We start from the raw sequence: 9,979 nt of genomic DNA on the forward strand, positions 1-9,979 counted from the left end.
GGATGGATGGATGGATGGATGGATGGATGGATGGATGGATGGATGGACAATAGATGGCTAGAAAGATAGTTATTTATTAAACACTTACTACATTCCAGGTACCAAATGCTAGGTACTGGGAATGCAAATAAAAACAAAAGACACTCCTTGCCCCCAAGGAGTTACATTCTCTTCTCCTCCTTTCTGAGTACATAGAAATCTCTCTTCTTGCTTTCCCCTCTCCTCTCCCTTCTCTTCTTTATCCGCTGTCCCTGCTTACTTCTCTTCCCTCTCTCCCAAAGGGGCAGATCAGAGACTAGGGGAGGGGATGGTGAGGGATATTGATGGGGGAAGGCTGTGTTTTTCTCCTATGTCAAACCTTGCTATAGAGTAGGACCTGGAGACCCATAACACACTGAGGGGGATAATGAGCAGCCCCAATCTTTAGTGCATCCATTTGCTTTACTCTGGCTCTTTCCTCTATAATGAATTCCCAAGACAGGCTCATCTAACGACAGTGAGTCAGGGCACTACTCCTCAGGGACTCACTGTCCCTTATGGCTAGACATGTTATTGTTTTCAAGTTTGTTAAACTGCCTTTTAATTTACATTAAATCCAGGGCATCTATTTTTTTTGAAGGAGACTGTGTCTCCTTCCCAGGCTGGAAGTGCAGCCGCCGCCCACAGGCCCACTGTCAATAGGCACATGTCTTCCAGGCTGGGCCAGTTCTGCCCTAAATTCTTAGGCAGGCTGGTGGCCTTCCACTGCCAGGGTACCATGCTGTGCAAGACTTATTGTGGAAACTCAATTGGTTTTAGGTAAAGCATATAGTTGGCACTTAATAAATGCTTGAATTGAACTGAACTCCTTTAACAGCCTGCATTCATGAGCTGACTTCGTTAAAAAGGGAAAATAAAAAGATAATCTGGCACATGAACGTCTAATGATGAGCTTCTGGGAATTTAGCTAAGTTGAGCCTCTGCCAAGAGACATGGAGCCTGCTCCTGAGCCTACGTTCAAGTCTTTCCAGTCTGGTAGACCCTGCTAGTGCTTGTACACCCCCGGTAGGTTCTTCCAGGGTACGGCATCACCAACACAACATAAGAAAGCACAAGAGTAGTTTTTGCAGGAGCTGGAAGCTTTTCCGTGCATCTTGCAGGCTCCCTTTCCCTCACCCCAAAGTATCTCTAGAGTTAGTAGTAATGTAAACAAACTCACACAACCTCTTTTCTCATATTTCCTTTACATTCTTATTAGAAGAGAAGCTCTTCGTGGGCAGGAATGCTTCGTTTTTGTCTCTGTATGCCTAGAGACTGAGGAAGCTCCTTACTGAAAAGACAGGCACTGGGTGATTATTTTGGCTACAACTCAAGAAATGATCTACTATCCCATGGAGGTGTTGCAGTCTATGTAGGGGAGAGGTTACTCAAGCTAACAAAAGGACGGATATTTGGGGTGGTGGGGGTACTGACTGTTCTCCATCTTCCTCCTTGTCCATATACAGCCAGCCTTCCTTTCCTGGAGGATAGGAATTATTCCATCATATCCCTGGCCTAGCAAAGTGCTTAGAACACAGTAGCAGATAAAATGCTTGTTGATTGATTGATAGACTATAAGCTTCCTGGAAGGCAGGGATTGTTTCATTCATTGCCTCTGTATTCCTAGTACCTAGCACAGTGTCTGATACATAGTAGGTGATTAATAAATGTCTGTTAGTCCACCCCCCTGCAGTCAGACCAGCCCTCCTGTAAGTGCTCACTAGTGTTACCCAAGCAGAATAGTTACCCCTATCTGTAAATATTCAAAATCATCACCAAGTTGGCATACATTGTTTGTTTTTTTTTTTAAATCAGTACCTTGCTGAGTTTGGACTCAAAAGCGAGAGATGTAGAAGATTTGGAAGTCTTCATTCCGGAAGCAGTTGGAGGGAGGGGGCGTCCCCGCTCAATCCCATGGGTCCCTTGCTTTACTGTTGTGTTCCAGGATTTGGCTACACTCTTCATTGTTCTAGCAGGTCTGATTTCCTAGAGGAGGCTGGAGCAGAAAAGAAAAAAAAATGAATAAGAAATTATGTTTTCATCATCCTAAACGAAAGCAGTATCTTAAGAGGATACGTGTGAAAACATCAGCACTATTTGCCCTCACCAAGCCTCCCTGTGGTTGCTATCACCATGAGGACCTAGCCCTCAGAGTTAGCTGAAAATAGAACATTCCTTTCCTAAGATCAACAAGGGGGAATCTTGAGACCAAATTGGATGCACTGAGCAAGAGGTTACATTTTCTAAATTCCACACAAAATTCTCTCTTCCCTAAAAGAAGCATCTTTTTTCACTAAACTTGATTTTCTGATGTTACTTTCCATTGGGAGTGCAAAGGCTTCTGGGTCAGGAACACCTAATACAACATTTATATCAACCAGCTTTTCTAGAGCAGGAGGGCTCAAGTCAAGACCATGAGGGTAGTGGGGGGAAGGAGGTGTGCATGGGTACATCTCCTCCACCTCCAGAGACAGAACCTGAACATTTCACAGGAAGCCGATTTAATACACAAAAGCCAATTGGCCAAAATCTAATTTTGTGAAATGATCACAAAAACACAAGGTTAGCTTTTCCAACCTTTTTTCTAAGGTTTGTTTTGCAGAGTTTTTGGAGAACATTTTTTACGTAATGACTAAACCATACTCTGTGCTTGGATATGTTTGGTCACACCCAACAACAGCAGCCTTTAGTGCTAAAATAATTATTAATAAAGTTATTCAAAGAAGCCTAAGGAAGAATAGTTTGGGGGAGGTGTAATGGAAATGCAAATTTAAAGATCTTCCCTGCCCCTAGGCTAAAGTGCACCTGGAGCCTGGGGTGGGAGCCTTGTTTGTCAGTAGATACCTTTTGATTGGCCAGTGGGTCAATAAGGTTGTTACATTCTCTGAGCCAGGAGAAGGCTATATAAGCCCTGATGTGTAGCTTTGTTTTGGGGGCTCCCTTTGAGAAGTGTTCTGTGATTTGATCAGATGAGACTCTGGGAAGCCGTTGTTGAGAGCCCCCCACCCCCCCGGCTTTGAAAAATTCAGATGTTGATTTGGTATGGATGTAATGGTTGGACAGTTTGAAATCTGTCTTCTTGATCTGTTTCTCTGTCTTGATAATTCTGTCTGTATACTCTGAAGTTCGGGGTGCTGACCTTTTCCCCCTGAACTAGGTAAACGATATATGTTTGACTGACTAAAGTAAGCTTGTTAACCCATTTTGAGTTGCTTTCCTTTAACAAAGCAGATCTAAGAACCTGTGTTGGCAGTGACCTTGGGGATGCTGGGGTGCTTGCTGCTACAGGAGGGGAGAAATCAACGGCTGGGGAATGGCTAAGCCAGTTGTGGCACATGAATGTCATGGAATATTACTGTGCTGTAGAAACGAAGAATATGAAGAATTTAGAGAAATCTGAAAAGATTTTTTTATGAAAAAACTGATGAAGAGTGAAGCAAGCAGAACCAGGAAAAAATACATATGGCAAGAATGATAAATGGGAAGAAGGAACAACAACAAAATCCCAGACCCTCTGTGATTTTAATGACCATGCTTGACCCTGAAGAAGGAATGAGAAAATGAACTTTTCCCCTTTTCAACAGAAGTGGGGGACCATGGGTGGGGAACACTGCATATATGATGTCTTCATTAGTTTTGTTATTTTTTATTCTGTTAAAAGCGATGACTCATGAGGGGGCAGGGGATGGAGAGGGAGATATCTCTGGAAGTGAAAATTATTTTTAAAACAAAAGATATAAATAAAACTCATTTCTGAGGAGAGGAAAGGTATGGTGGTTTTGGAGGGGGAAAGTAGAAAAACTCACTTGGGCTCTAGTCACAATTCTGAACCTAACCAACTGTATGTATGGTCTTGCGGAAATTACTTGCTGTCATTATTTATGAAATGAGGACACAGAGTGGTCATTTACTGTTACCTCCCTTCCATCTAACACTCTAAGTTTTACAAAATACTTTCCCCACAACAGTCTTGAGAGGTTGGAAGAGCATAATTAGCCCCATTTTACAGATGAGGAAAATATCCTCAGAGAGAGGATATGTGATCTGCCCATGGCCTCAAAGCTAACCAACACAGGAGCCAGTATTTCATAGGACAATGGAAGTGGGGGGGAGGAAGGAAGAAGGGGAGCTTCTGGCTTCAAATCTCAGCACCATGGCTCCCATTTGAGGTGTCTTTGGGCAGATCACTTCATTCCCCTCCCTCAGGCTTCAGCATCTTCCTCTGTGAAAATGAGAGGGCTGGACTAAATCACAGGGTCACAGATCTGGACCTGGCAGGGACCTCAATTCAATCCGCTTGCTTTAAAGAGGAGGGAACACAGGCCCAGAGAGGTTGCCCAGAGGATTTGCTGAGTCAGTTGGTGGTCAAGGTGAGACTTCCTGACTCCAAGGCACCATATCACAATGCCTCTTATCACCTGTTGCAGAGATAAGAAAACTGAGTCTCATAAGGGGGTATAAATATAGACACATACACACATATGTGTATATACAGGTATGCATGTATGTGAGTGTGTGGATATATATATATATGCCTTCTGTCTATGTATTAATCTATCAATAAGTATTTATTAAGTGCCTTCTGTATGCCAAGTGCTGGGCTAAATGCTAGAGATACAAAGCCAAAGGGGTCCCTGCCTTCAAGAAGCTTACATTCTAATAAGGGAGACAGTATATACATGTAAGCACATACCCCATATACAAAGCCTGTAATAGCAGCTAGCATTTACAGAGCTTGAAGGCTTGTAAAGCATGTGACAAATATTCGCTCATTTGATCCATCCTACCACCTGGCAGGTGGGTGCTCTAATTATCTGAATTTTACAAATGGGTAGTAAATAAAAACCCCAGTAAAAAAAAGTGGGTAAATAAAAACCCCAGCATATGACAGCAGACTGTATTATTAGAGCTGAAAGCACTTAGCATTTGGTAATGGAGGGACTGGGTTCAGATTCTATCCCTGTCATTTACTACCTGGGTGACTTTGGCCAAGTCACTTAATTCCTCTGTGCCTGAGTTTCCTCATCTGTGAAATGATGGGGTGGGACTAGGGGTTCCTTCCAGGGCTGGATCCAGGCTTTTCTAATCCTCTGATTACAGTTATCCTCACTGCTGATGGATGGGCATTTGGGGTGGTCACTCTCTTCGTCTAAAAGGATGTTGACCTACCAGCCATCAGCCCCTCAACATTCCTCAGCCTTCCTTAGCAGCACCGAGACTATCTGGTTCTTGTGTGTCCAATCCCCCTCCTAACCACCACTGGGAAAAAACAACAGATGACTTCCTCCCATTCCATATCACACTGGTGGTACCTTCTACTCTAACAACCCACATTTGTCTTGAGTGCTCTGAGGTCGACTTGACCACGGGACGGATGGAAGCAGCCAGGCCTCCTGGGCAAGATCACTCCAGCTCAGACTCCTGTTTGGACTTGACTTGTTTCTGCAAGCCACGGCCAGGCATTCCTGCAGACTCCACCGGTTTGGCAGAAGCTCTCGTCTGATGACCATGGTGTCTGCCTGGGCATCCTGTCGGCCCTCGGGGCCAAGGATCCACCTGGACCTCCCTCTCCTCATCAGGGGGCAGAAACGCTCTTGCTGAGCTCCCTGGGCCAAAGGGAGACTGAAGCAGCAGTAGTATCTGGGCTAACGTATCAGGGGAAGGAGGGGGAGAGGTGTAACTTTATCACTTTATTTCAGAGAATTGTCCCCTGTGAACTAAAACCAAGAGGAGTAATGGTGTCTGCCTCTGAGGTCTAGCTAGGGAGGAAGCGTCAGAGGACCCATGTTCAAATCTGCCTCATTGGCATCACTTCCCTTCCCCTGGCCTCAGTTTCCTCATCTGTAAAATAAAGTGGGGAGAGGCAGGCAGATCAGAGGGCCTCTGAGACCCCTCTCTCAGGTGTAGATGTGTGATGCTGAGATCCCATTGGTCACCTGAGTCTTAGGGCTTCTTTCTCTCCAGGGTTCCAGAAAGCCAAGAAGGACATGAAGTCACGTGGGTTTGTTCTGTGTTCTGATGCTCCAGAAGTTTTTAGTTTGGTGATGGCTTCATTGACAGCAGCTGAAGAATTTCTCTTTTTATACCAGTAATCCCACTGGGACTCCCAGTGTGGGAGAGTGAACCCTAAGGTCTGCCCAAGTCAGCAGAGGCTTCCTCCAGAGACATGAAGTGCAACTGGCTTTGGAGGCAGGAAGACCTGAGTTCGAGCCCTGCTTCTGGCTTCAAACCAGCTTTGTGACCACAGATAAAGCACTGAACTTCTCTATAACTCTCTGAGGGGCAGCTAGGTGGTGTCATGAATAGAACCCCAGGCCTGGAGTGAGGAAGACCTGAGTTCAAATACAGCCTCAGACATGTGCTAACTGTGTGATCCTGGGCAAGGCAATTTGTGCCTCAGTTTCCTCATCTGTCAAATGAACTGGAGAAGGAAATGGCAAACCACAGTATCTGCCAGGAGAACCCCAAATGAACCCATAGAGAGTCAGACACAACTGAACAACAGCTCCCTGAGACTTTAAGTTACAGGCAAGTTTCTTGAACTTCTAAACCGATCACTATGAGTTCCCTAAAATCACAAGAGCAGACCAAAACCAAAAGCCAAACAATCCCCCCTTATCCCTAACACCCCCCCTTAGAAGGGAGCAAATTAAAGATTACAGGGCACGTATCTTAGTGTCAATGATTTTATCAGACCCTTTGCTGAAAATACATTTTAAAGAAAGTTTTACTGCCAATTTTGACGCTACCATCACTCCCTAATGTATAAACCAACAAGGAGTTATTAGGCACTTTCTGTGTACTGGATGCTGGGGCCAGAGAGACAAAAAAGTTTAAGTCCCTGCCCTCAGGAAGCTTATAGTTTACTGAGATGAAAATGAGTACAAGGCTTTCAGACAACAAACACAGACTGTTCGGGGATGAGGAAGTCCTAACAACAGAGGGAATCCAGGAAGGTTTCTTCAAGGAGGCAGCATTTAGACTGAGCTTTGAAGGGAGGTGGGGGCAGTAAAAAGCATGAGGTGAGGAGGAAAAGCTTTCCTTGCATGGAAATGTTTACATATGCAAATACTGGACAGATAGCAGGGACCACTGATTTGTGGAGGAGATATAGAGAAATGGGATAACTCTTTAAGAAATGGTTTTACAGACCAGTTACTTCCCAGTGCTATAAAGGAGCAGAGGGAGCACCAGGAAGACCTGAGTTCAAATCTGGCTTCAGACACTAGTGTCTGTGTGACTCTGGCCTCAGTTTCTTCATCTATAAAATGGGGCTAGTAATAGCACCAAGGTTACCATGAGGATCAAAGGAGATATCTGCGAAGTATCTAGCACAGTGCTTGACACATAGTAGGTACTATCTAAACATTAGCTATTATTATTTAGTTGGTATATTTCTTAATCCCGCTCATTCTCTCTTTAGTCTTCTCAATCTCTGCTGCAAAATCTGTTACCCACAATTCAGTCCACTTTGAGCAGGAAACCAGCCATCACCATCCACAGCAGTAAGCATAGTTCTTGGTGCACAGTAGGTGCTTAATAAATGCCTGCTGACTTTAGTTCATTTGACTTAACCTCCTTGGGGCTCCTTTAAAAATGAGGAGATTGGGTTACAGCTGCAGGTCTTCTCCTCCAAGCTCAGTGGTCTTTCTCTTACAAAGAGTTGCCTTGGCCAACCCTACAAAGTGGGTTCTTCTCCAGGAGGAGGTTATGGGATTGAGGTGAGAGGGGGTTTTGCTGTTCTGTCATTGCCAACCATCAGATTTGCAATTTCATCATGGTAGGGGTTCAATAAGGAAATTCTCTCAACCTCTCTACCAAGATGAGAAGGTGATTTATCCTCTATGCTAGGAATCAAAATCGGTCACTAAAATTAGAGTTTGACTGCATTTTCATATTGTCTTTATTGACATTGTTGTAGTCACTATGTCTTTTCTGGTTCTGCTCACTTCATTATGCATCTGTTCATATGAGTCTTTCCATGCTTCCCTGAATTCCTCCTACTGGTCATTTTTTTAAACCATGTAATAGACTTCACTGTGTGAAGACTCATCTTCCTGAGTTCAAGTCTGACCTAGGACACTTACCAGCTATATGACCCTAAGCAAGTCATTTAACCCTATCTGCCTCAGTTTCCTCATCCATAAAATGAGCTAGAGAAGGAAATGGCAAACCACTCCAGTATCTTTGTCAAGAAAACCCCAAATGGGGGCATGAAGAATTGGGCATGACTGAAAATAACTGAACAACAAAAATAAACTTTTAGCCACCTACAGAACACACAGAAGAAAAAAAAATTCGAGCATTGTGCCAGACCTCATCCCTGTAGGTAGCTACGTGGGTTGGGAGATGATGCCTGGAAGTCTCCAGCATGTCTTTTAAAATGTCTATCATTTCTAGCTGGGTGCCAGAATGGAGATAATGTCAAATACTTCAATGGGTCTGTGATCTCATTGACTTAGGCCTTCCTTTCCACAATGCAGATCCTAACCTATAATTGGATGTGCTTCATGAAAATCATCCAAGGTGTAAAACAATGCCAGCTTTTAATATCTGCCACATTTTAATGAGGAAGAAATAATGATAGTTCACATTTATAGAGTACTCTTAGGTTTACAAAGCATTCTACGTGTATTATCTCACTGGAACCTCATGCAACAGTGTGATGTAAATAGCACACTGTTTATTGGCCTCATTTTGCAGGCAGGGAAACTGAGATAAAGTGATTCACCCACAGTCTTATAGCTAGTCAGTGTCAAAGAAAGGATTTGAACCCTGAACTTCTAACTCTGATTCTAGCATTTTGCCTACATTGCCTTTCAGAAAAGAGAGCAGATATCTTACAGGGCAGCTAGGTGGGCACAATGTGGATACAGAACATAGAATACTGGGCCTGGAATCAGGAAAACCTGAATTCAAATCTAGCCTCAGACACTGTGTGACTCTGGACAAGTCACTTCACCCTTTTGAGCTCAGTTTCCTCATCCATAAAAAGAACTGGAGAAGGAAATGGGAAGTCACTCCAATATCTTTGCCAAGAAAGCCCCAAATGGGGTCACAAAGAGTCAGACACAACTAAAATGACTAAAGAGCAACATCTTATGGTTAAGGCCTGGAGCCTCAGAGCACTAGGGACCAGACCAAGCTCCACCATAAAGTGGCAGTGGGAACCTAGTCAAATCACTCTCCTTTCTGAACCTCAGTTTCCCCACATGTGATAGGAAGCATTTTGCATTCTGGAAAGCAACTACCAGAAAGAAGTAACTAAGGATGTCTGTATGCTCTGACTCATTGGAAGAAGGGACTGAGCTTTGCATTTCTTTGTATTCCCAGTAGACAGTGCCCGACACAGGTGCTTGATAAATGTTTGTTGACTGACCCCGAGATGCTGCTGCTGAGGCTATATCCCAAGGAGGTCAAATATAAAATGAAAGGTCCCATATACAACAACAGATTTTTAGTAGCAGTTTCTGCAGTGGCAAAATACTAGAAACAAGTTGGATGCCCATCATTGGGAATATAAGTATTCTCAAAAACTGAGGGGAAAAAGTACCCTCCCAGATTTCTTTTATGAGGCAAGTATGGTCCCCATATCTAAATCAGGGAAGGATAATGTACAAAGGAGAATTAATTATAGAGCTATTCATAAGTGAATATTGATTCAAGATTTTCAAATAAAATCTTGTCAAACAAAACTACAGAAATCATTCATTGTAATCATGTTAGATTTAGATTAGGGATACAAGGATGATTCAACATTAAGAAGTCAATCAAGGGCGACCAGGTGGCTCAGCGAGTAAGAGCACCGGTTTCCGAGTAAGAGCACCGGTTTCGGTTTCAGTGTTGGGACGACCTGGAGATCGAATCCCGGGCTCAGACACTCAGCACCACACCCAGAAATAACTGGCCGGGTAACCTTGAGCAAGTTACTTAACCTCAATTGCTTAAAAAAAAAAAAAAA

General features: G+C 43.7%; 1 protein-coding gene across 4 annotated transcripts in view; it reads right to left on the reverse strand.

Moving 5' to 3' along the window:
• Positions 1 to 9,979, reverse strand: part of SPECC1 (sperm antigen with calponin homology and coiled-coil domains 1) — a 293,242-nt gene that overhangs the window by 261,010 nt on the left and 22,253 nt on the right. For all 4 annotated transcript variants that reach the window (XM_069089599.1, XM_069089598.1, XM_069089600.1 and 1 more), the window contains exon 2: positions 1,837 to 2,014. In XM_069089599.1, coding sequence (XP_068945700.1) covers positions 1,837 to 1,983 — 147 coding nt within the window. In that variant the 5' untranslated portion in view covers positions 1,984 to 2,014. The remainder of the gene's footprint in view (positions 1 to 1,836; positions 2,015 to 9,979) is intronic.

This window comes from Petaurus breviceps, unplaced genomic scaffold (genome assembly GCF_028583685.1).
Source record: "Petaurus breviceps papuanus isolate PSGF00001 unplaced genomic scaffold, PetGlider_PUasm1.0 186, whole genome shotgun sequence".
NCBI classification, from domain to species: domain Eukaryota; kingdom Metazoa; phylum Chordata; class Mammalia; order Diprotodontia; family Petauridae; genus Petaurus; species Petaurus breviceps.